The sequence below is a fragment of the Hyla sarda genome, chromosome 7 (assembly GCF_029499605.1).
Source record: "Hyla sarda isolate aHylSar1 chromosome 7, aHylSar1.hap1, whole genome shotgun sequence".
In the NCBI taxonomy this organism is placed as follows: Eukaryota; Metazoa; Chordata; class Amphibia; order Anura; family Hylidae; genus Hyla; species Hyla sarda.
Genome location: NC_079195.1, coordinates 165,142,482 through 165,169,846, shown reverse-complemented (window position 1 = coordinate 165,169,846; position 27,365 = coordinate 165,142,482). Strand labels below are relative to the sequence as shown.

The 27,365-nt window shown below is 41.4% G+C and overlaps 1 protein-coding gene across 2 annotated transcripts in view; it reads left to right on the top strand.

The window, feature by feature from the left end:
• Positions 1 to 26,358, top strand: part of TUBGCP2 (tubulin gamma complex associated protein 2) — a 104,441-nt gene extending 78,083 nt beyond the window's left edge. For both annotated transcript variants that reach the window (XM_056531204.1, XM_056531206.1), the window contains exons 15-18: positions 10,043 to 10,186; positions 22,888 to 23,016; positions 23,092 to 23,255; positions 25,889 to 26,358. In XM_056531204.1, coding sequence (XP_056387179.1) covers positions 10,043 to 10,186; positions 22,888 to 23,016; positions 23,092 to 23,255; positions 25,889 to 26,000 — 549 coding nt within the window. In that variant the 3' untranslated portion in view covers positions 26,001 to 26,358. The remainder of the gene's footprint in view (positions 1 to 10,042; positions 10,187 to 22,887; positions 23,017 to 23,091; positions 23,256 to 25,888) is intronic.
• Positions 26,359 to 27,365: the final 1,007 nt, after the last annotated feature.

Here is a 27,365-nt window from a genome sequence, read left to right as displayed (position 1 = left end):
AAGTATGAGGGCTTGTTTTTTGTGTGACCAGTTGTCCTATGTAATGACATCACTCACTTTACCATAAAATGTATGGCGCAACCAAAAAAATACTAAGTGTGTGGGGAAATTGAAAAGAAAACAGCAATTTAGCAAATTTTGAAGGTTTTGTTTTCACGCTGTACACTTTATGGTAAAAAGGACATGTGTTCTTTATTCTGTGGGTCAATTAAAATGATACCCATGATTACATACTTTTCTATTATTGTACTGATTTTAACAAATCACAAACTTTTTAACCAAATTAGTACATTTAAATTCCCTCTATTTTGCTGACCTATAACTTTTTTTTCGTATAAGCGGCGGTATGAGGGCTCATTTTTTGCTCTGTGATCTGTACTTTTTATTGATACCACATTTGCATATGTAAAACTTTTTAATACATTTTTTATCAAATTTATTTTTGGAATGTTATTAACCTGTTGGGGACGAAGGGCGTATGCATACGCCCTTGCGTCCTGGTACTTAAGGACAAAGGGCGTATCCATACGCCCGTGGGAATTTCAGTCCCCGCCGGGCGGGGACCGGACCGTGGTGACTGCTGATATCTATCAGCAGGCACCCCGTGCAAATGCCCAGGGGGGTCATTAGACCCCCCATGTCGGCGATCGGCGCAAATCGCAAGTAAATTCACACTTGCGATTTGCGCCGATTACGGGTCTATGGTGACCCGGAATAGAAGGGGGATCGCGGGTGTCTAAGACAACTACGATCCCCCTGAAGCGATAGGAGTGAGGTGGCAGGGGTGCCACCCCTCCTATCTCTGCTATTGGTGGTCTAGACGTGACCACCAATAGCAGATCGGTGGCGGAGGGGTTTACTTTAGTTTTCCCCGTCCTGCCCACCCACAATAGGCGGGGCAGGACGGGGAAACGACGGGGACCGAACGCCGAAGGTCCACTTACCCTCCGGAGGCTGCAGGCGACGGTGATCGACGGGCGGCGACGGAGATCGGCACGGGCGGCAGAAGAGAACAGCTCCCTGGATCCTACAGAAGCCGGTAAGTTGCCTAGCAACATCTGGAGGGCTACAGTATGAGACTGTAGCCCTCCAGATGTTGCAAAACTACAACTCCCAGCATGCCCAGACAGCTGTTTGCTGTTTGGGCATGCTGGAATATGTAGTTTTGCAACAGCTGGAGGGCTGCAGTTTGAGACCACTATATAGTGGTCTCTAAACTGTATCCCTCCAGATCTTGCAAAACTACAACTCCTAGCATGCTCAAACAGCTCTTTGCTGTCTGGGCATGCTGGGATTTGTAGTTTTGCAACATCTGGAGGGTCACAGTTTGGAAATCACTGTGCAGTGGTCTATAAACTGAAGCCCTCCAGATGTTGCAAAACTGCAAATCCCAGCATGCCCAAACAGCTGTCTCACCATGCTGGGAGTTGTAGTTGCGTAACCTCCAGCTGTTGCATAACTACATCTCCCAGCATGCCCTTCGGCGATTAGTACATGCTGGAAGTTGTAGTTTTGCAACAGCTGGAGGCACACTGGTTGGAAAATTCTGAGTTAGGTAACAGAACCTAACTGAAGGTTTTCCAACCAGTGTGCCTCCAGCTGTTGCAAAACTACAACTCCCAGCATGCACGGTATGTCAGTACATGCTGGGAGTTGTAGTTTTGCCACAGCTGGAGGCACACTGGTTGGAAAATACTGTTAGGTAACAGAACCTAACTGAAGGTTTTCCAACCAGTGTGTCTCCAGCTGTTGCAAAAGTACAACTCCCAGCATGCACGGTATGTCAGTACATGCTGGGAGTTGTAGTTTTGCCACAGCTGGAGGCACACTGGTTGGAAAATACTGTTAGGTAACAGAACCTAACTGAAGGTTTTCCAACCAGTGTGTCTCCAGCTGTTGCAAAAGTACAACTCCCAGCATGCACTGTCAGTGCATGCTGGGAGTTGTGGTTTTGAAACAGCTGGAGGTTTGTGTCCCCCCCCCCCCCCCCATGTGAATGTACAGGGTACATTCACACTGGCAGGTTTACAGTAAGTTTCCTGCTTCAAGTTTGGTCTGCGGCAAATTTTTCGGCGCAGCTCAAACTCCTAGCGGGAAACTCACCGTAACACGCCAGTGCGAATGTACCCTAAAAACACTACACTAACACATAATAAAGAGTAAAACACTACATATACACCCCCTTACACTGTCCCCCCCCCCCCCCCAATAAAAATGAAAAACGTATTGTACGGCAGTGTTTCCAAAACGGAGCCTCCAGCTGTTGCAAAACAACAACTCCCAGCATTTCTGGACAGCCACTGACTGTCCAGGCATGCTAGGAGTTAAGCAACAGCTGGAGGCACCCTGTTTGGGAATCACTGGCGTAGAATACCCCTATGTCCACCCCTATGCAATTCCTAATTTAGTCCTCAAATGCGCATGGCGCTCTCTCACTTCAGAGCCCTGTCGTATTTCAAGGAAACAGTTTAGGACCACATATGGGGTATTTCCGTAATCGGGAGAAATTGCACTACAAATTTTGGGGGGCTTTTTCTCCTTTTACCCCTTATGAAAAGGAAAAGTTGGGGGTTACACCAGCCTGTTTGTGTACTGTCACCCCATTTTGGAAACCACCCCCCCCCCCCCCCCCCCCCCCCCACGGAACGTAACAAGGGGTATAGTGAGCCTGAACACCGTTGTTTGACGAATTTTCATAAAATTTGGATGGGAAAATGAAAAAAAAAAATGTTTTCACTAAAATGCTGGTGTTACCCTAAATTTTTCATTTTCACAAGGGAAAATAGGAAAAAAATCCCCCCAAAATTTGTAACCCCAATTCTTCTGAGTAAGAACATACCCCATATGTGGATGTAAAGTGCTCGGCGGGCGCACTACAATGCTCAGAAGAGAAGGAGCGCCATTGGGATTTTGAAGAGAAAATGTGTCCGGAATTGAAGGCCACATGAGTTTACAAAGCCCCATAGTGCCAGAACAATGGACCCCCCCCCCCCCCCCCCCACACATGTGACCCCATTTTGGAAACTACACCCCTCGTGTAATGTAATAAGGGGTACAGTGAGCATTTACGCCCCACATGTGTCTGACAGATTTTTGGAACAGTGGTCCGTGAAAATGAAAAATTTTATTTTTCATTTGCACAGTCTACTGTTCCAAAGATCTGTCAAACGCCAGTGGGGTGTAAATACTCACTGCACCCCTTATTAAATTCTGTGAGGGGTGTAGTTTCCAAAATGGGGTCACATGTGGGGGGGTCCACTGTTCTGGCACCACAGGGGGCTTTGTAAACGCACATGGCCCCTGACTACCATTCCAAACGAATTCTCTTTCCAAAAGCTCAATGGCGCTCCTCCTCTTCTGAGCATTGTATTTCGCCCGCACAGCATTTTACGTCCTAACATGGGGTATTTCCATATTCAGAAGAGATGGGGTACAAATTTTGGGGGGCATTCTCTCCCATAACCCTTTGTAAAAATGGTAAATTTGAGGAAGAAACTGCTCTTTAGTAAAAAAAAACTTTTTTTTCATTTACACATCTGATTTCAACGAAAAGTCGTCAAACACCTGTATTAAGGCTCACTGGACCCCTTGTTACGTGCCTTGAGGGGTGTAGTTTCCAAAATGGTATGCCATGTGGGGTTTTCTGCTGCTCTGGCAGCATAGGGGCTTCCTAAATGTGACATGCCCCCCAAAAACCATTTCAGCAAAATTCACTCTCCAAAATCCCATTGTTGCTCCTTCCCTTCTGAGCCCTCTACTGCGCCCGCCGAACACTTTACATACACATATGAGGTATTTCCTTACTCGAGAGAAAATGGGTTACAAATTTTTGGAGTCTTTTTCTCCTATTACCACTTGTTAAAATTCAAAAACTGGGTCTACAAGAACATGCGAGTGTAAAAAATGAAGATTTTGAATTTTCTCCTTCACTTTGCTGCTATTCCTGTGAAACACCTAAAGGGTTAACAAACTTACTGATTGTCATGTTGGATACTTTGAGGGGTGCAGTTTTTATAATTGGGTCATTTGTGGGGTATTTCTAATATGAAGGCCCTTCAAATCCCCTTCAAACCTGAACTGGTCCCTGAAAAATTCCGATTTTGAAAATTTTGTGAAAAATTGCTGCTGAACTTTGAAGCCCTCTGATGTCTTCCAAAAGTAAAAACATGTCAACTTTATGATGCAAATATAAAGTAGACATATTGTATTTGTGAATCAATATATAATTTATTTGGAATGTCTATTTTCATTACAAGCAGAGAGCTTCAAAGTTCGAAAAATGCTAAATTTTCATCAAATTTTGGAATTTTTCACCAAGAAATGATGCAAGTATCGACAAAAATTTACCACTACCATAAAGTAGAATATGTCACGAAAAAACTGTCTCGGAATCAAATTTATAACAACAACCTAAAAAAGTCCTATATACTGTGGTCTAAATAAAATTGGGGAAAACCCAAAACAACCACTAAATAACCTATAAATACGCCACTACAGCGTATAGGGTAAACCCACCAAAAGTAAAAAATGTATATAATAAAATGAATAGAAAATATATTAATCTGATAAATCAATAACCATAAAATTTAATAAATATGATTTTATTTTTCAAAAAATACATATATCATACACAAGCAAGAAAAGTTGGTAATAATATATAGCTATATAACATACATAAAAATAGTAATCATTAGCGCAATTTGATAATGTGTATAATTATTTAAAAAATATATTTTATATATATATATGTAAATAAATGAACTTAAAAAATGCAAAGGATAGCAGGGACGGGAAAAGGATATAAAAAAAGTTGTAAAGAAGGAAGACGTAAATGTCGGGGTCAGCTGATCACCAATGGATCATAAAAGCACCTTTTGCTAAAAAAATATACGTGCAATGTGACACTCAATTTAAAGCATAACAAGTGTATTTAACCTTAAAGATAAAAATGCATAAAGTGCAATGTGCAACACAGAAATATACGTGTATACAATAGATATAAAAAAGGAAAAAACAGTGCAAGAAACCAAAAAATAAGGTGCTAAAAGTAAAGGTGTCAGAATGTAAATACTTGACCCCACATGTAAAAAGAGGATGGGTTCCACGTCCCTGCAATCACCTCCAACGCGTTTCACCGTGACCGGCTTTGTCAAGGAGTATGAGTACGTTTTATTTGTGTTTAAAAAAGCTGGCACTAGGTGTCTCCCTACTTGTCAAGAGCACATTTTCCCCCATCTTTTGCACAGACTTTGGACTCCTGCTGGTCTGGCAGAAGTCCAAACTCAGGAAATGCTGACCCCCCTCAGCCTTATCCAATCAGAGCTCATCTCACACACTGAACTGCTCTGGGCTGTGTGTAGCAGAGTGAGGGAGGAAGTTCTCCCCTGTATGGCTTCAGATGATGTCACGCATAACATTGCACAAGTTCAAAATTCCTAGTACAGTTCATATCATCCTGTAGCAGTTCATGGGGGAAAAAAATATTCATTGAAATTTAGTCCACCATTAAACTTTTCAGGCTTTCCTGAGTCCACAGTCTACCTACTCTCACACACAGTCTTTTGTGTAAGATTTCGCCTCGGCACTGCATGCGCCAATCTCTGTTCACCAGACTTTAAATCCAACCTGCAGAGTGTGAACAGTTTTCAGAACTCATGAGGGGTCCCCCACCCTCACATGGTTTTGCAACTGGACATAGGTGTCAGCCACCCTGAACCGAGTTCACATAGTCAACTAGGGAAAAACCACTCTCAGTCTCAGCATTTTTATGCACAGTCCAATTACTCTTATGTACAGTCTCATAATTTTTTAACCCCAGCTACCATATACACTTGCTTATCAAGTAGCTCTGCAACTTTATATCCAGCATCACTGTTAGGCCGCTGTGCAGACTGCACTCTTGTAGCTTGGCTTACTCTCACTCGAGTCAGGATCTCTGTCCTGACTTTCTCATAGTCCCCTAAGATCTTTGGCTCCAGTTCACAATAAACTTTTAGCGCCTCTCCTCCAAGGAATCTGAACACCAAGTTTCCCCAGGTAAAAAAAAAAAAAAAACAGGAAGGAAAGGAAAAACCAAGGAGACTCCCCTCCACCACGCGCATATGAGTGTCCAAAGAAACTCTGGTGTTTCTGTGAAGGCCAGCAACTTACTCAAAGTCTGGTTATACAAGTCTATTTGGCCATGTGCCACTGCCATCCACTTCTCAGCTCTCTCAATGGCTGCTAATTCAAAAAACCATTGTCTGAGAGAGGGAGTTTATTCTCTACGCCAATATCTAGGGAACACCAATCTTACTGCCGTCAGGCAGAATATCAAAACCCCAGCCTTAAATAACAACCTGCATACACTGAAAATATCTCAAAAACTTTATCCCAAAAGACCTTAATCCTTGGGCAGCCCCACTTTATATGAAGCAGGGTGCTCCCCTCCATTTTATACCTCCAGCACCTGTCAGACACCTCTAGAAGTACTCTATGCATTAATGAGTGGTTCCTATTCCATCTAGAGATAATCTTGTAATTTTCTTCTTCACACTGGCAGAGCAATACATTTGGTACGAAAGTGTACAGATTTTCCCCACTTCTTCCTCATTCAAGGCCACCCCAGCTCCTCTTCCTACTTTACAAAGAAAGTAGCCCTTTTCAAGAAGTAGTCCTACCAGGGTTACATATTGTTAGCAGTAGATGATATACCTTTGATTAGTGCCTGTATCTGTACCCCTGAACAACTTTTCTATGGCTGTAGGGGGTCGGATATCATTTGCCTTGAGATATAAAGATAGGAAGGATTTAATCTTGGCGTATTCTAGCCACACAATTTTTGATTCAGGAAATGCTTCTGCCCATCTGTTCATGGCAACAAGCTGATCTTCTATTAGTAGGTCTCGTATTCTACCCCTCTCAATTCCCAAGCATTGGAAGTAGGTTGGGTCTTTAAACCCGTGTAAGAAGGCTGGGTTATCAAACAATAGGGTCAGAACAACCTGTCCTTTGTGTAATTTAGAACGTATCCACCCATCTATCCCACACCTGCAAAGCATTTCCTAATAAGAATGGCATATTTGGTAGAAGCTTTCTATCCCTCTTCATTAAGAATGTCACCATGGCCACCCATTTTTTCAAGTCAGCCTGGCGGACCCAGTCTAACATCAATGTAATAACTGCCGCCTTTTGATAAATCCGCAGATCCCAACGCCCCCCCCTCCATTCTTTCTATTTATGGACAAGAATTCTGTCCTGATTCTCGACTTACCACTACTCCATATAGAATGTGCTAACTCTCTTGTTGGATTACCTTAAGAAAGTGACTCAGAACCTTTATGGAAATCGTGAAAGACGTATAGACACTCTGGTAATTTATCCATTTTAATTATATTCAACCACCCATACCAAGACACAAACTTATTCTAGTAAGCTTTTAAGTTCATGGCTATCTTATTCTATACTAGAAGGTACCGTAGTTCAGTGAGAACAGGTTATCCAATTGAGAAGGAATCTGTACCCCCAGATAGGTTATACTATGATCTTTCCAGACAAACGAGAAGTACGTTTTTAAACTCTCTAAGTCATTGTCAGGCAAAGAGATGTTAATCCCTTCAGTCTTCTTTAAATTGGCTTTGAAATGACCTAATCTCTCGAAGTGTTCCAGCTCCCTTATGATAGATGGAAACAAAACTCTCGGGTTGGTTATATATATAACAGCAGATCATCTGCATATAAGGCCAGTTTGTGATGAACTTGTCCCAATTTTACCCCCTTAATATCTAGTTTATTGCGTATAGCAATGGCCAGGTGTGCCATTGTTAGTATATATAACAGGGGTGACCGCAGACACCCCTGTCTGGTGCCATTTTTAACATTGAAGGCCTCAGATAGTTAATAGTGAAATAGAATGTCATGCTTCAAAAAAGTTTAGGAAAAGTATATACACTCTGGTTTCTCTTCATTCTTAAATAAATATTTCCCATAGAGAGGAACAATTATGAGTCCTATATAATTTTTTTGTTGCCCGGCGATAGCCTTTTGAGCAATAAGGTATATTGGTAGGTTAGTTTTAATAAAGAAAAAGGGGTTATCCAGTTGGGGGGGATTAGAACTATCTTGTGCCAACCTGTGTTTTTATATAAAAAATAAATGAACCTGTACTCCCCTCCAGCACTCCCACGTTGCTTCTGTTTGTCCTGCTCTTGTCCCCCTGTGTAATGCTGTTCCTAAGCTGGAGTATGACGCCTGCGCGCCCCCCTCCCCAAAAAAAAAAAAATATACAGTCGTGGCCATAAATGTTGGCACTCCTGAAATTTTTCTAGAAAATGAAGTATTTCTTACCGAAAAGGATTGCAGTAACATATGTTTTGCTTTACACATGTTTATTCCCTTTGTGTGTATTGGAACTAAACCAAAAAAGGGAGGAAAAAAAGCAAATTGGACATAATGTCACACCAAACTCCAAAAATGGTCTGGACAAAATTATTGGCACCCTTAACTTATTATTTGCTTGCACACACTTTGGAAAAAATAACTGAAATCAGTTGCTTCCTATAACCATCAATAAGCTTCTTACACCTCTCAGCCGAAATATTGGACCACTCTTCCTTTGCAAACTGCTCCAGGTCTCTTATTGGAAGAGCGCCTTTTCCCAAAAGCAATTTTAAGATTTCTCCACAGGGGTTCAATGGGATTTAGATCTGGACTCATTGCTGGCTACTTCAGAATTCTCCAGCACTTTGTTGCCATCCATTTCCGGGTGCTTTTTGACATATGTTTGGGGTCATTGTCCTGCTGAAAGACCCAAGATCTCGGACACAAACCAACTTTCTGACACTGGGCTGTACAGTGCGACCCAAAATCGTAGGCCTCATTCCGTTTTCGGTAAACAGTAGAATGATGTGCTTTACCAAAAAGCTCTATCTTGGTCTCATCTGTCCACAAGACTTTTTCCCAGAAGGATTTTGGCTTACTCAAGTTCATTTTGGCAAAATGTAGTCTTGCTTTTTTATGTCTCTGCGTCAGCAGTGGGGTCCTCCTGGGTCTCCTGCCATAGCTTTTCATTTTATTTAAATCTCGATGGATAGTTCGCGCTGACACTGTAGCTCCCTGAGCCTGGACGACAGCTTGAATATCTTTTGGAACTTGTTTGGGGCTGCTTATCCACCATCCGGACTATCCTGCATTGACACCTTTCATCAATTTTTCTCTTCCGTCCATACCCAGGGAGATTAGCTACAGTGCCATGGGTTGTAAACTTCTTGATAATGTTGCGCACTGTGGGCAAAGGCAAATCTAGATCTCTGGAGATGGACTTGTAGCCTTGAGATTGTTGATATTTTTCCACAATTTTGGTTCTCAAGTCCTCAGACAGTTCTCTTCTCCTCTTTCTGTTGTCCATGCTTAGTGTGGCGCACACAGATGTAAAGACTAAGTGAACTTCTCCTTTTTATCTGCTTTCAGGTGTGATTTTTATATTGCCCACACCTGTTACTTGCCCTAGTTTAAACGAGCGTCACATGCTTGAAACAATCTTATTTTTCGATAATTTTGAAAGGGTGCCAATAATTTTGTCCAGCCCATTTTTGGAGTTTGGTGTGACATTATGTCCAATTTGCCTTTTTTCCTCCTTTTTTTTGTTTTGTTCAAATACACACAAAGGGGGAGATTTATCAAAACCTGTCCAGAGGAAAAGTTGCTAAAGTTGTCCATAGGAACCAATCAGATCGCTTCTTTCATTTATGAAGAGGCCTGTGAAAAATGAAAGAAGCGATCTGATTGGCTGCTATGGGCAACTCAGCAACTTTTCCTCTGGACAGATTTTTATAAATCTCCCCCAAAGGGAATAAACATGTGTATAGCAAAACATGTGTTACTGCAATCCTTTTCTGTGAGAAATACTTCATTTTCTAGAAAAATTTCAGGGGTGCCAACATTTACTGCCATGACTGTGTTTGTATGTATGTATGTATGAATATATATATTACATTTCAATAAATGTCTTTTTGTGTTTTTCATGTGTGTTTTTTTATTTATCTTTCTTTTACTTTTTCCTCAGGCTTCGAACATAGATGATGTACTTGGTCACCACACAAGTTTCCTTGACAACTGTTTGAAGGATTGCATGCTTACCAATCCAGAGCTTCTTAAGATCTTCTCAAAGCTGATGTCAGTTTGTGTTATGTTCACCAACTGCATGCAGGTAAATATTGCTCCCACAACTGAAAATTTTGCTTAGAATGGACTGTTAACAAAAATATTTAAAGCAGATATCTACAGAGGTTGAACAAAATAAATAGAAGAGCTATTTTACAAAATACACTTTGTGCTTTGCATGCCTGAGGATTTTCACTCATACTGGTGTCACTAAACTTTCTTTGAACTTTGTAATATTTTGAGGGGTCATAGTTTTGTGTTTTTGGCTACAATTTGACAAATTGTTCTTCTTTCCCTTGCGTCAAGCTTTGTCCTTCGACCAGAGCTGCATCTGTCTGCAGATGTGTTGCCAGTCTTTGCATACTGATATATGATCAAAGAAACAGTAGACCTTGACACACCCATCAACTTGGGTCACAAAGGTCCCTACCTGACTTGCATAAACCATTATTCCTAATTGCAACTTTGCCAGGTCTGGCTTATCACACTGCTAAAACAAATAGCAGATTTTATAGCAGCACAAGTTTATCAACAGCAGTTAAGCCTGTGTGACTGATGAAAATAAGAGGCTGTTACCTGAAGCGTAGCGTGTAGCTTCAGGGCCCCGATGCAGAATCTGCAACAGGGCCCCATATGCCAATTATTTCTACTGCTCTATTATGGGGCAGATGTGCTTTGGGGCCCCCTTAGGCACCAGGGCCCCGCTGCCACTGCTATCTCTATAGCTAAGCCCCTGGCTGTTGGCAGTAATTGCAGGTGTGCCAGGAAGAGTTTAATTAAGTTGACTATGTAAAATAGGGGTGCTCTAGTTATTTATTCCAGACCTTTATTTGCTTCAGTATATGTCTGATACTGTTCTTATTGAAGTAAAAAAGAGAACAAGGATGTGCTCCGTAGTGTGACATCGAGACATAAAATAGGTAACTTACCAAAGGAGGTTGTACTACGTCCAAGTACAACCATGGATAAAGGTGCAATACAGGGCGGTCTCTGCAGCTACTCCACGCCGATAAAATCCAAATAAAACCAATTTCTCCAAGCAACAGGGCGGGATGAACAGGAGCGCTGAGACCAGGTACTAAGGTAAAAAGATTTATTTCCCACAATGCAAATGTTCTTATTGGTAGTTCAAAGCTGTTTGTTGTTTAAAAAAAAAATCCCTACAAGCATGATAAAGGCATATAAAAGCAGTGAAAACCTATTCTCACTCCTTTTTCACCACTACTCCAGCAATGGCTCCACTGCAGTGTCCCTTGCCAAAGGTGTTGTAATGGAAAAGTTTCTTTAAATGGACACTGTCACAATAAAAAATGTTTTTGGCATATGATACAGCAGGTAAAATAAATAAGATTTGTAATTTACTCCCTGTAAAAAAAAAAAAAATTATAATTATGTCCCTTTCATGGCCTTATAAATCTGACCACTGGAGGGGTCTCCCTTCTGGTCCAGACTGCATTTTGTTTTCTCAAAAGCACAGACTTTGGTCTCCTGGCAGGATACCAAACTCAGGAAGTGCTGTCTGGCTACACAAGCAGAGAGCGAATGCTATTCACTGCCTATGGCCAGACCACCCTTCCTGAGTTTGGTTTCCTGCTGGACTGGCAAGAGACCAAAGTCTGTGCTTTTGAGCAGACGTAATGTGGTCTGGACCAGAAGGGAGACCCCCCAGTGGCCAGATAAAGAAAATAAATAAATAACATTAAAAATTAACATAAAAACACTAAAAATACCGATTTTTTTTATCACATCACATATCAGGAAAAAAGACTAGAAAAAGATCAAAAATACCCATAAGATCGAGGTAAAAAAATAAGCCCTCATATATGCCTGTATATGGAAAAATAAAGTTTTAGGGTTCAGAAAAAAGTATTTTACGCATATCAAGTAGTACAGTAATAGAAAAACTATATAACCTAGGTATTGTTTTAAGTGCATTGACCTACAGAATAATGAGAACATATCATTTTTACCATAAAATGCACTGCATAAAAACCAAACCCCTTAAAGTTGCAAAATTGCAATTATCATTTTCGGCCCACAAATAATAATTTTTTGTGGTACATTTTATAAAGTTTTGTGGTACATTTTATGGTAAAATGAAACATGTTATTGCAAAGTACAATTGTTTGTGCAAAAACAAGAATTATGCCTCCTAAAAGGATTAAAGGAAAAAATGAAAACAAAAAATGAAAATTGTCTGTGTACTCAAGGCCAAAATGGGCTTTGTCCCTTAAGGGGTAAAGGAGTATTCCAGGTTCAGACTTTTATCTAAAAATCACACCATCGTCACAAAATATGCTATTGTTTTAAACACTTGCCAGGGATGTAGAATTCCTATCGCCCAACGCCCGGGACAAGCAGTTCCGGGCGCCGGGCAGGTGAATTTGTCCGGCCTTAGCAGGGCCGGACCTGACAAGTCGCCCAGACCTCTGCAGTCTGTATGGAGCGGGCTGCCGACTCCTGCCCGCTCCATACTCTGCAGCCCCCGTCTGTAGAAACCTGTGTCCTCCGAAGCAGAGTAGGGGAGATGAGAAGCTGTGTATGTCTTCTCTCCCCTGCTCTGCAGACGTGTGGGGGGAGATGAGGGGGCGTGGCTTCTTGCTCCCCGTGCAGACCTGCATCCTCTGCCTTCACTCCCCCCAGCTGTAGCTTCGGAAAGCTGAGGGGAGGAGGCATGTCTGCACGGGGAGATGCATGCGGTACTCTGCAGTGTGTATGGAGCGGGCTCGTGACTCCTGCCCCCAGAAGTTCAGTAGTCTTTGCCGCTTTAATCCTGTGTTGTCCCAGATGTTTTTCATATCTCACCACAGCCTAAGACAATGCCAATGTTACTATAATCTCAGGGGGCTTGGCTTGGCCTTGTCTACGTGACAGATATTTTTTTTCTTGACCTATGATAACCCCTTCGTCATACATGTGCAGCTTGTGCTTGCTCTGGGTGTGTAAAGTGGGCTCAAAAGCTGAGCATGCTTCATACGCAGTGGGTGCCAGATTTGTTTCACTTTATACAAGTAGTAATCTATATATATATATATATATATATATATATATATATACACATATACTAGCTGAGTACCCGGCGTTGCACGGTTTTTCCTTCCTAATCCTTGTTGGGAAGGAAAATAAACAAAGGAGGAAGCTTTTGACTGCATATCCCGTCCTCATATATTTTTGTCATATCCCGTCCTCCTATCCCGTCCTCCTATCCCGACCTCCTATCTCGACCTCCTATCCCGTCCTCCTATCCTGATCTCCTATGCCGTCCTCCTTTCCCGTCTTCCTATTTTGAGCTCCTATCCCGACCTCCTATCTCGTCCTCCTATCTCGACCTCCTATCCCGTCCTATCCCATCCCCTATCTTGACCTCCTATCCTGATCTCCTATGCCGTCCTCCTTTCCCGTCTTCCTATCTCGACCTCCTATCTTGACCTCCTATCGCATCCTCCTATCCCGTCCTCCTATCTCTATGTCCTATCCCGACCTCCTATCCCATCCTCCTATCTCGACCTCCTTTTCCGACATCCTATTCTGACCTCCTATCCCGTCCTCCTATCTCGACCTCCTATCCCGTCCTCCTATCCTTATCTTGACCTCCTATTCAGACCTCCTCTCCCGACCTCCAATCCCTACCTCCTATCCCGTCCTCCTATCCAATCCATCTATCCCAACCTCCTCTCCCGACCTCCAATCCCTACCTCCAATCCCTACCTCCAATCCATCTATCTCGACCTCCTATCCTGACCTCCTATCCCATCCTCATATCCCCTGCTCCTATCTCGACCTCCTATCCTGACCTCCTATCCCAATCTCCTATCCCGTCCTCCTATCCAGTCCATCTATCCAAACCTCCTATCGCGACCTCCTATCCCGACCCGTAATATGTGTACCAGGTATTGAAATATCTCCATCTGTACGGAAGTTATGTGGGAACATACATTTCCCATTGATTTGCATGGGACTTTAAACAAAAGCCTTGACCCTCAAAAATGGGGGTAGTTAAGGGATAAATTAACTATCCTATATTTTAAGTGGACATATAAGTAACATGTGACCAAGTATTATGGAAATATCTCCAGCCGTTTGGAAGTTATGCAGTAACATATATTTACCATTGACTTGTATGGGACTTTAAACATAAACCCCGCCCCTGGCAAATCGGGGTGGGTAAGGGTTAAATCACCTATCCTATGTTTGTTGTTGACATATAAGTAACCTCCTATCCCGTCATCATATCTCGACCTCATATCCCGTCCTCATACCCCGACCTCCTATCCCGTCCTCATATCCCGACCTCCTATCACCTATCACCTATCCTATGTTTGTTGTTGACATATAAGTAACATGTGTGCCAAGTTTCATGTTAATATCTTTAGCCGTTTGGACGTGATGCTGGAACATACATAGATACATACACACACATTGAGTTTTATATATATATATATATATATATATATATATATATATAGATATAGATATAGATATATATATAAAACTCAATGTGTGTGTGTGTGTTCCAGCATCACGTCCAAACGGCTAAAGATACGAACATGAAACTTGGCACACATGTTACTTATATGTCAACAACAAACATAGGATAGGTGATTTTAACCCTTACTCACCCCCATTTGCCAGGGGCGGGGTTTTTGTTTAAAGTCCCATACAAGTCTATGGGAAATATATGTTACTGCATAACTTCCACACGGTTGGAGATATTTCGATAATACTTGGTTACATGTTACTTATATGTCCACTTAAAATATAGGATAGTTAATTTAACCCTTAACTACCCCCATTTGTGAGGGTCATGGTTTTTGTTTAAAGTCACATGCAAATCAATGGGAAATATGTTCCCACATAACTTCCGTACCGCTGGAGAAATTTCAATACCTGGTACACATATTACGGGTTGGGATAGGAGGATTGGATAGGAGGACGGGATAGGAGGACGTGATTGGAGATCGAGATAGGAGGATGAGATATGAGGATGGGCAAGAAGGACGAGATAGGAGGTCGAGATAGGAGGTCGAGATAGGAGGACTGGATAGGAGGTCGAGATAGGAGGACGGAATAGGAGGTCGAGATAGGAGGTTGAGATATGAGGACGGGATAGGAGGTCGGGATAGGAGGAGGGGATAGGAGGTCGGGAGGACGGGATGTGAGCATGGCATATGAGGTCGAAATATGATAACGGGATGTGAAGTCAAAAGCTTCCTCCTTTGTTTATTTTCCTCCCCAACAAGGATTAGAAAGGAAAAAAATGGGCAACGCTGGGTACTCAGCTAGTATATATATATATATATATAAAACTCAACGTGTGTGTGTGTGTGTGTATGTATGTATTTTCCACAAAAACTTCCTAACGGCTAAAGATATTAACATGAAACTTGGCACACATGTTACTTATATGTCAACAACAAACATAGGATAGGTGATTTAACCCTTATTCACCCCCATTTGCCAGGGGCGGGGTTTATGTTTAAAGTCCTATACAAGTCTATGGAAAATATATGTTCCTGCATAACTTCCAAACGGCTGGAGATATTTCGATAATACTTGGTCACATGTTACTTATATGTTCACTTAAAATATAGGATAGTTAATTTAACCCTTAACTACCCCCATTTGTGAGGGTCAGGGTTTTTGTTTAAAGTCCCATGCAAATCAATGGGAAATAACTTCTGTACAGCTGGTGATATTTCAATACCTGGTACACATATTACAGGTCGGGATATGAGGACGGGATGGGAAGTCGGGATGGGAAGTCGGGATAGGAGGCCGGCATAGGAGGTCGGGGTATGAGGAGGGGATATGGGGTTGGGATATGACAACAATGTATGGGGATGGGATTTGAAGTCAAAAGCTTCCTCCTTTGTTTATTTTCCTCCCCAACAAGGATTAGGAAGGAAAAAACGGGCAACGCCGGGTACTCAGCTAGTCTATATATATATAAAACTCAACGTGTGTGTGTGTATGTATATGTGTATGTTCTAGCATCACGTCCAAACGGCTAAAGATAATAACATGAAACTTGGCACACATGTTACTTATATGTCAACAACAAACATAGGATAGGTAATTTAACCCTTACTCACCCCCTTTTGCCAGGGTCGGTGTCACGATCACACCCTATCGGTCCAGCTAAGACGCTAGAGAGAGAGTGTGATGGTGCAAGGGTTAAGGCCACCAGACCTCTGGGTATACACTACTAGTCCCAGCAAGTCACCAAATTAACCCTTAGATAAACGTGTTTCCACCAGAGCTGCCTTCAGAAAGGTGAGCTCATATATTTAGAGATCAAAGACCAGAGCTGATTAATTAAACATTTTATCTGATAAAAGGTATCACAGTGCTGACTACATAAAAATACAGAAACAAATTACATACAGTTACAAAAATATATAAAAGAGTTTAGCAAGGCAAGTTCAGAAAACAAAAGATGAAGTTCTTACAGCATGATGGTATCAGCCCATGAGAGTGAGAGTCCAGCTGTTCTTAGGATGGTCTTGTCAGCTTTGGGCACAGCCTTCCACACCCTGAGTCTAGAATTGTTTTAAATATCATATCTGCTTTCTTGGGAGGGAGACTCCATTCCCCCCTCCCACTGATCCCACCAGGTCTTCTCTCTTCCTGGCCCCTTATCTGTTTGATTATAGGATGGGACCAGAGTGCATGACTTCAAAAAAGCCTTTGACTTCATAGGAGATGTAAACAAACAGCCAGACCCCCAATAAAATGCAATACACAAAAGGACACACCGTCGGAATGACCTCTCACCCATGTCCTGGACAATCCATCACACACAGTTATAATTTATAATACACATATAGGATTTTAATAATCAGGCCTTGGGCCTGACAGTCGGGTTTTTTTTTTTTTTTTTTTTTTTTTTTTAAGTCCCATACAAGTCTATGGGAAATATATATTACTGCATAACTTCCAAACGGCTGGAGATATTTCGATAATACTTGGTCACATGTTACTTATATGTCCACTTAAAATATAGGATAGTTAATTTAACCCTTAACTACCCCCATTTGTGAGGGTCTGGGTTTTTGTTTAAAGTTCGTTGCAAATCAATGGGAAATGTATGTTCCCACATAACTTCCGTACGGCTGGAGATATTTTAATACCTGGTACACATATTACGAGTCGGGATATGAGGTGGGAATAGGAGGTCGAGATAGGAGGACGGGAAAGGAAGTCAGAAAAGGAGGTCGAGATAGGAGGACGGGATATGGAGTTGGGATAGGACAACAATATATGAGGACGGGATATGAAGTCAAAAGCTTCCTCTGTTGATTTTACTCCACAACAAGGATTAGGAAGGGAAAAAACGGGCAATGCCGGGTACTCAGCTAGTATATGATAAAAACTACAAAAATTTGGGCATCTAATTTTACCAACTGGCGCAATTGGCATAACAACGCTGTTTCTGTTTTTCAGTATATTTTATGGTAAAATGAAGGATGTCATTACAAAGTACAATTGTTACCACAAATATCAAGTCATCATATGGCGAAGAAAAATATTTAAGTTAGGGAAACTATATAGTTACATAGTTAGTACGGTCGAAAAAAGACATATGTCCATCAAGTTCAACCAGGGAATTGAAGGGTAGGGGCTCGGCGCGACATTGGGGAAGGGATGGGATTTTATATTTCTTCATAAGCATTAATGTTATTTTGTTCCTGTTTTAAAGCTGTTAATTTTTCCTGCTGTGACCAGTTCCTGAGGTAGACTGTTCCATAAGTTCACAGTTCTCATGGTAAAGAAGGCGTGTCGCCCTTTGAGACTAAACTTTTTCTTCTCCAGACGGAGGGAGTGCCCCCTCGTCCTTTGGGGGGGTTTAACCTGGAACAGTTTTTCTCCATATTTTTTGTATGGGCCATTAATATACTTATATACGTTTATCATATCTTCTCTTCTCAAGACTAAACAATTGTAACTCCTTTAATCGCTCCTCATAGTCAAGATGTTCCATGCCCCATATTAGTTTAGTCGCGCGTCTCTGCACCCTTTACAGCTCCACAGTGTCCCTTTTATGAACAGGCGACCAAAACTGAACAGCATATTCCAGGTGAGGCCGTACCAATGCTTTATAAAAGGGGAGTATTATGTCCCTATCCCTCGAGTCCATGCCTCTTTTTATACATGACAATATCCTGCCGGCTTCCTTTGGAAGCCGCAGCCTGACATTGCATGCTATTCTGTAGTCTGTGATCTACAAGTACACCCAGATCCTTCTCTGCCAGTCTAATCCCCCCTAAGACATACGATGCATGCAGGTTATTAGTACCCAGATGCATAACTTTACATTTATCCACATTGAACCTCATTTGCCAAGTGGATGCCCAGACACTTAGTCTATCCAAGTCATCTTGTAACTTATGCACATCCTCTATAGACTGTACTGTGCTACAAAGCTTGGTGTCATCTGCAAAGATAGAAACAGAGCTGTTAATACCATCCTCTATATCATTGATAAATAAATGAAACAACAGCGGGCCCAGTACTGAACCTTGGGGTACACCACTAATAACTGGGGACCAATCAGAGTACGAATAATTGACCACCACTCTCTGGGTACGATCCATCAGCCAGTGTTCAATCCAGTTACAAACTAAAATTTCCAAACCAAAAGACCTTAACTTACCTGTCAGACGTCTATGAGGGACAGTATCAAACGCTTTAGCAAAATCCTGAAACACTATATCCACAGCCATTCCTCTGTCAAGGCTTCTACTCACCTCTTCATAAAAGCAAATGAGATTGGTTTGACAACTTCTATCCTTAGTAAACCCATGCTGGCTATTACTTAGAATACTATTATCCCCTATGTATTCCTGTATGTAATCCCTTATAAGTCCTTCAAACAATTTACCCACAATGCACGTTAAACTTACCGGTCTATAGTTTCCTGGGGAAGACCTAGTGCCCTTCTTAAAGATTGGTACCACATTCGCCTTGCGCCAGTCCCTTGGCACAATACCAGACACCAGAGAATCTCTAAATATCATGAACAGGGGGTACAGATATTACTGAACTTACCTCTCTAAGAACTCTTGGGTGCAATCCATCTGGCCCTGGAGATTTGCTTACATTTATATTACTTAACTTACCTTGTACCATCTCTACATTAAGCCAGTTCAGTACATTGCATGATGTGTTACCAGCACTGACCAGGCCAATGTCAGCTCCTCCTTCTTCCCTTGTATATACAGAACTAAAAAACCCATTCAGTAGCTTCGCCTTCTCTTTATCGCCTGTGACAACCTCCCCATTATCATTATTAAGGGGTCCTACATGCTCTTTCCTTGGTTTTTTTGCATTTATATATCTAAAAAAATATTTAGGATTAGTTTTGCTTTCTTTGGCCACCTGTCTCTCATTTAGAATTTTTGCTGTTTTTATTACATTTTTACAGATTTTATTAAGCTCCTTGTACTGTTTAAATGTTATAGCTGACCCATCAGATTTTAATTTTTTGAAGGCTATTTTTTTGTTGTTTATTGCTCTTTTAACATTTGTCAGCCATGTAGGATTTAGTTTTAATCGTTTATATTTGTTCCCCTTTGGTATATATTTAGCTGTATAGTTATTTAGAGTTGATTTAAAGATGTCCCATTTACCTTCTGTATCAGTATTTGAGAACACCTCCCCCAGTCTATGTCCTGTAGTGCAGCTCTCAGCCCAGGGAAATTTGCCTTTTTAAAGTTATATGTTTTTGCCTTCCCTGTCTGTCTTTGTTTTCTACATTTTAAGTCAAAAGTAACTATATTGTGGTCGTTATTACCAAGGTTTTCCCGCACAGTTACATTACCAACCAGCTCTGCGTTGTTGGAAATGATCAGATCCAACAAGGCATCACTTCTTGTTGGGTCCTCCACAAACTGGCCCATAAAATTATCCTGCAATAAATTTAGGAATTGTCGCCCCTTTGAAGTTTTAGCCAACCCCGGACCCCAATCTATATCAGGATAGTTAAAATCTCCCATTATTACCACTGTACCTGCCCGGGTGGCTCTCTCTATTTGTTTATGCAGCCGACCTTCTATCTCTTCAGTGATATTAGGGGGTCTGTAGATTACACCAAGTATTATTTTTTCAGTATTTCCCTCCTTTTGTAATTCTACCCACAGTGATTCCACCTCCTCAGAATCAGCCCACACTATGGCATCGTTCACACTGACTTTCATACCACTTCTAACATACAGACTCCACCACCTTTTCTGTTCATTCTATCTTTGCGAAACAATGTAAACCCCTGCAGATTGACAGCCCAGTCATGCGAGGAGTCCAGCCATGTCTCAGTGACCCCAACTATATCAATATGTTCCTCCAGTATCAAGGCCTCAAGCTCCCCAATTTTATTTGCTAGGCTTCTGGCATTTGTGAACATACACTTTACATTTCCATCATTTATGTTATTGGGGTTAATGGGATTCAAGGGTGTAAGTTTTATTTTCCTATGAAGCCTATTCCTATTAACTATTCTAACCCCTCCCTCCGCTCCACCCCCAGGTACATTTATAATTCCCACCTCTCTGTCTACACTATCTTCCCCCTCTTTGCTGTAGGTTCCCTCCCCCCAAGTCCCTAGTTTAAACACTCCTCCACCCTTCTAGCCATCTTCCCCCCAAGCACAGCTGCACCCTCCCCATTGAGGTGCAGCCCGTCCCTACGGTAGAGCCGGTAACCGACAGCGAAGTCAGCCCAGTTCTCCATGAACCTAAACCCTCCTTCCTACACCAGCTTCTGAGCCACTTGTTTACCTCCCTGATCTCCCGCTGCCTCTCTGGTGCGGCTCGTGGTACTGGTAGTATTTCAGAAAATACTACCTTGGAGGTCCTTGCCTTAAGCTTGCGGCCTAAGTCCCTGAAATCATTTTTAAGGACACTCCACCTACCTCTTACTTTGTCATTGGTGCCAATATGTACCATGACTGCTGGGTCCTCTCCAGCCCCGCCCAGCAACCTGTCAACCCGATCCGCGATGTGCCTAACTCGTGCGCCAGGCAGACAACACACTGTTCGGCGATCCCGGTCTTTGTGACAGATCGCCCTGTCTGTCCCCCTAATAATTGAGTCCCCCACCACTAGTACCTGTCTGGCCTGCCTTGTACTCCTCCCTCCCTCCTTACTGGAGCAGACACCCCCCTGGCGGTCAGAGGCAGTATCCTGCTGCAGTTCTGCTAGCTCTGTAATGGCATCCCACTCATCTGCCAAGCGGGCAAACTTGTTGGGGTGTGCCAGTTCAGGACTAGCCTCCCTGACACTTTTTCCCCTACCCCGCTTTCTAACTGTAACCCAGCTAACTGCCTGACTGTCCTGCAACTCCGTCCCACTGTCCTCCCCCACCTCTACTCCCGAGAGTGCCTACTCAGTGAGCAGGAGACTCCTCTCCATGTTGTTAATGCTTCTCATTGTTGCCAGTCGCCCCTCTAGACGCAGGATCTGGGCTTCCAAACGGACAACTACCACACATCTCGCACAACAATATGCACCCTCAAACTGTTGTTCAGGGATTGCATACATTGAACAGGATGTACATTGGACTGCATTTTCCAACATGGAGGCCATCTAGTTATGGGGATTTCACAAATGTATAGGCAAAAACAGACAGTCTATAAAAATGTAACATTAATGATCCCACAATGTAAAAACAAAACTATATATAATTTCGTTAATCGTACTGACCCAAAGAATAATGACAAGACACAGACCAAAACTGTCTTATTATCCCATAGCAACCAATCACAATTCCACTTTTATTTCACCAGAGGACTGGTAAAATAAAAGGGGAATTATAATTGGTAACCAAGAAAGCTGAGCAGTGATTGGTTGTTATCGGCAAATCAGATGGTGTCAGACGAAATAAAAAATCTGGTTACATAGTTAGTACGGTTGAAAAAAGACATACGTCCATCAAGTTCAACCAGGGAATTGAAGGGTAGGGATGTGGCGCGATATTGGGGAAGGGATGGGATTTTATATTTCTTCATAAGCATTAATGTTATTTTGGTTCAGCATATTATCTTCACTGCCCAGTAAATGGGGTATTTTTTTTTATTTTTATTTACAGTACATTTTATGGTAAAATGAAAACTGCCATTACAAAGTTATGATTTATAGAAGACAGGATAAAAATAAAATTGTCTGTAGCCTCAAAGAGTTTAATTTTACAGCTGTAATTGTTATGGTCGTAAATTAATTGCTAGGGCTTTATTTTAGACTGTTTATGTGCCAAAATACAGTCATACTTTGGCAAATACTGCAAACCTTCCAAAATCTGTCCCTATTGAAAATAGATGTCTTATGTTGAGTTCAACAGTTACGATTTAGGCTAAGACAACTTTGCAAAATATTTGGTTAACTGTTAGTAGAATTCTATAGCCTTCTAGTTTTTGTTTTTTTCCAATAAGGTGGACTTATTGATTCTTCTAATTAAAAAACAACATACACAAAATGCTGTGGAACTAGCCTAAAAATCTGCATAAAGATAAAGTCAAATATTTCACCATTGCAAGGGATGAAATTGGTCACATAAGTCTGCAGAAACATAGGGTGTGCTGCAGTTTTTAAATAAATTTCAGATTTTTAGTGCAGATTCCAGAACAGATAATCTGCAAGAACATTGCATCTGTTAAAAAAACAGAATGTTTGCTCTGTGTTAGCCAGTATGGCATGTTTTTGAAATAACCTGCACCACATTAATGCATTTAATTGTGAAATGTCCCCTTTTTGTCAGAGGTTTACACAGAGCATGCAGGTGCAGACAGAGATGGAGCGTTTGACCTTGGAGCATGGAACAATGATGGGCCCTCCTACTCAAAGCGAGAAGTCAGAAGAAGCTGTTAAAAAGAAACTCACCTCTAAGGTAAATGGTTAATCTGTGCATTCCTAGGAACAGACTAAGTACATTTATTTAATTTAATTGTTGTGTGGTACTTAGTTTCTTGCAGAACATGTTGATGCATTTCAGTCTTCAACTGGTTTTGAATCAACCATCAATAATTTTGATAGCAATTTTTCAACACATCTCATGGACCTTCTTGATAAGTTGAGCATGTACAGCACCAATGACTGCGAGCACAGCATGATTAATATCATATATAGGTAAGAAAAATTGTAAATGTCTTCTTAAAGTGTCCAAAATAATTTTATCCCTTTGGCGACATATAATACATGTATTTGAGATTGAGCTTGCGTCAGACGGTAACGGTGGTCGCCGGATGCTATTAGCACTCACCATTAAAGGGGATATTCAGCCTAAAGTGGTAAAAATAAAATGTCTTCAAAAGGCATCCCAGCTGTTTCAAAATCAGGCCTCCATAGCCCTCATAAACAGCCTTTTAAAATCCAGCAGTGAGGCAAACAAATTACACAAACCATCAGCCCCTGGGCTTGTTTCCTATGTGAGCTTCTAGGAGGGGCTGCCTTTAAAGACTGAGCAGTGAATATAGATAAGGGAGGTGTGTGAGCCTCAGCCAATCAGGGGCAATCACACACGGCACACTGAAGCACTGCTCTCTGAGCTGAGGAGAAGAGTTTGCTGTGTCTTTTACTGTAGACGCTGGCCATCAGGCAGGAAGTCCAGTAGATCTTATCACACATTGAGGAAAAGCTGAGAGAAACAGGATATGTGCTCAGCAAAGATTAAACTTTATGTTGCAAAGTTATATAACTTTTAACATATGCAGCTATATAAAGGTAATTTCATTTGCTGGAGTTTTCCTTTAATGACAGTCATCGGCAATCATGCTTATGTTGGTCACTGAACACTTAATTGCAGCAATCACTACCAATTGTGTCATTTAACCCCTTAAGAACGCAGGACGTAAATGTACGTCCTGGTGCGGTGGTACTTAACGCACCAGGACGTACATTTACGTCATGTGCATAACCGCGGGCATCGGAGCGATGCCCGTGTCATGCGCGGCTGATCCCGAATGCTGATCGCAGCCAGGGACCCGCCGGCAATGGCCGGGCGTCCGCCATTAACCCCTCAGGTGCCGGGATCAATACAGATCCCGGCATCTGCAGCAGTGCGCAATTTGAATGCATGATCGGATCACCCGCAGCGCTGCTGCGGGGATTTGATCATTCAGAATGCCGCACGGAGGTCCCCTCACCTTCCTCCTTCCGGCTCCCGGCGTCTCCTGCTCTGGTCTGAGATCGAGGAGACCAGAGCAGAAGATGACCGATAACACTGATCTGTTCTATGTCCTATACATAGAACAGATCAGTATTAGCAATCATGGTATTGCTATGAATAGTCCCCTATGGGGACTTTTCAAGTGTAAAAAAAAATTTAAAAAAATGTAAAAGTAAAAAAAAGTGAAAAATCCCCTCCCCCAATAAAAAAGTAAAACATCAGTTTTTTCCTATTTTACCCCCAAAAAGCGTAAAAAATAAATTTTAGAGACCTATTTGGTATCGCCGCGTGCGTAAATGTCCGAACTATTAAAATAAAATGTTAAAATAACATTTTATTTAAAAAAAATTATAAAAATTTATTAAAAGTTTTTTATATGCAAATGTGGTATCAAAAAAAGTACAGATCATGGCGCAAAAAATTAGCCCCCATACCGCCGCTCATACGGAAAAATAAAAAAGTTAGAGGTCATCAAAATAAAGGGATTATAAACGTACTAATTTGGTTAAAAAGTTTGTGATTTTTTTTAAGCACAACAATAATAGAAAAGTATATAATAATGGGTATCATTTTAATCGAATTGACCCTCAGAATAAAGAACACATGTCATTTTTACCATAAATTGTACGGCGTGAAAACAAAACCTTCCAAAATTAGCAAAATTGTGTTTTTCTTTTTAATTTCCCCACAAAAATAGTGTTTTTTGGTTGCGCCATACATTTTATGATATAATGAGTTATGTCATTACAAAGGACAACTGGTCGCGCAAAAAACAAGCCCTCATACTAGTCTGTGATAACATCATATGATTCCTTCTCTAGAAAAGATACTGATGGATACTGCATCCTTGCCACTGATAACTCCAGTAGAGTATCTGTCTCACTCTCTTGGACCACGCCCCCTTAAACTGAAGCTGAATTGGGGGAATCTGTTCCCTTGTCTATATTGGAAACTGAACCCTTTCTAGCTCTCTGTTACCTCCGCCCTAGTACTTTATTGAAAAGTGGTGTTCCTGTTCTGCAGATCAGGGCTCAAATGCCCCTTATGTGGATCTGGGATGATTTCAATATGCATGTCTGTGAAAAATTGATGTTAACAAGCCATGATTTGAATTCTCTTAGACTGACTGAATGGCAAAGGGATTCCTAGGCCATGGCATTAGAGTACATTCATTCTCCAATGTCAGACACTTAACAGAAATGGCTTTCCATTAAGCAGGTGTGGTACATTGCTAACACGAATAGCACAGGTGGATACTTTGGTTTGGTAAAATGGTCCTACCTATGGGCGTTGTCTGCTCATTTACTTAATTTTGTCAGATAAATTAAACTGTATGAAAGAAAGACCATCTTTCTTGCCTGTAGTAACCAATCAGAGCTCCGCTTTCATTTTAACAGCAGTTTAAGAACTCAAAGCTGCGCTCTAATGGATTATTATGGACAACAAAGACAATTTTACATTTTGGTTATTTTCTATAGATTGTGATCTGTTGAGACAACTGTATAAAGCAAGGATAAAATTGTATCCACATATGTGAAATTTTTGTTTATTATACTACAAGTGTCTATATTCTCACTCTTGTTATATTTTACAGGTTAGATTTTAATGGTTTTTACACGGAACGTTTGAAAAGACTTTCTGCAGAAAGAAGCCAAAAGATTCCCTCTCAATCCATTCCTCTACGACAAGCAGTGACCAGCCAGTGATGTAACATTAACAAAAGTGAAACAGAAATCATTGCAAAGTCCATCCAAATTCTGCCTACAAGAACTGTACTACCATTTTTCCCTGATAATATTCTTTTCTTTTGAGGACATAAATGTAAGAATAGCCCACTCTCTTGGTTGTTATGGTCATTTATAGATGCGTGTAATTATATTAAGTTTTGGAATTATTTATACATTCATGTACTGCAAGAGAACTCACAATGCATAACCTGTCCTTCTCTGCATAGACTGCACCACTTGTAAACAGCTTTTGTAATCATTATCTTTATTGTCTACTTGCATATTAGAAATATTATTTGAAGTTAATAAACCCTGCTGTTTTCTGGTTGTCTTAAAAGAGCAGGTCATCAATGTTTAGTCTGCAGTGTTCCACCACTTAAAACCTATTGATCAGCAAATCAAAGGGACTGCAGCTCTTTGGCCAAGTTTCCACTGCCACAGCTTTTTCTTGCATTTTTACCTTTGTGTGATAATTGCATTTTTGAGTTCTTTACCTCGTTTTAGCAATCTATAGGGGTCTGAACACTCAAACCCTGACCAATAATAACTTTTACCACATCTCTATGACACGATATGAAAAAAAAAGTTTTTTTCTTTAATAGTAATGCTTTTTATGGTCACTGTCATTTGACAGCATATGCGATCCCTAACACTTTGTAAATTACTTTATTTACTTAAACTGACTCCTAATCCCCCCCAAAAAACAGCTCCGAAGTCTTGGCCACTAGGTATCTTACCTCTCTGCAATCTGAGAAAGCCTAGGCTGTGCAGCTGCAAGCTTAGCCAGTCAGCCTTCTGAAGTTGATCCTCACTGTGCATAATAGGTAAATAAGGGTTTCTCTCTCATATCTGATCACTAAAAGTTCTGAGCAGCTGGCCTTTGTGTAAGTACCAGTGTACCTACTGCTGTATGTTCATTGTGCTGCAGTGTGTAAACCCGCTTGTCTTGGGGCTAAATGGCTATGTTGTGAGATTACCATAATACTGTGGCTAGCTTTTTGTGAACTGGTATTTCTTGTTAAAGTTTTCTTCTTTTGCCTACAAATCCCATAATTCAATTTTCCTCCCTCCCAGACATCAACCACCTCACCCATTGAAACTTAAATGAGCTGCATCCATTCAAAAGACCTGTGGTTTTCAATCAGGGTGCCTTCAGCTGTTTTAGTTGCAGATTGATCTCTCTCCCACCAAGCGATCGCTCCACCCATTGAAGCAGACAGCTGTCATCACCTGACTAGTAAGTCAGGTCTTGGCCCATTGCAACCTGGGAAAAATCTGAGACAACAGTCATTTTGTATGCTGTTAAAAATAAATACAGTGGTCCCTCAACATACAATGGTAATT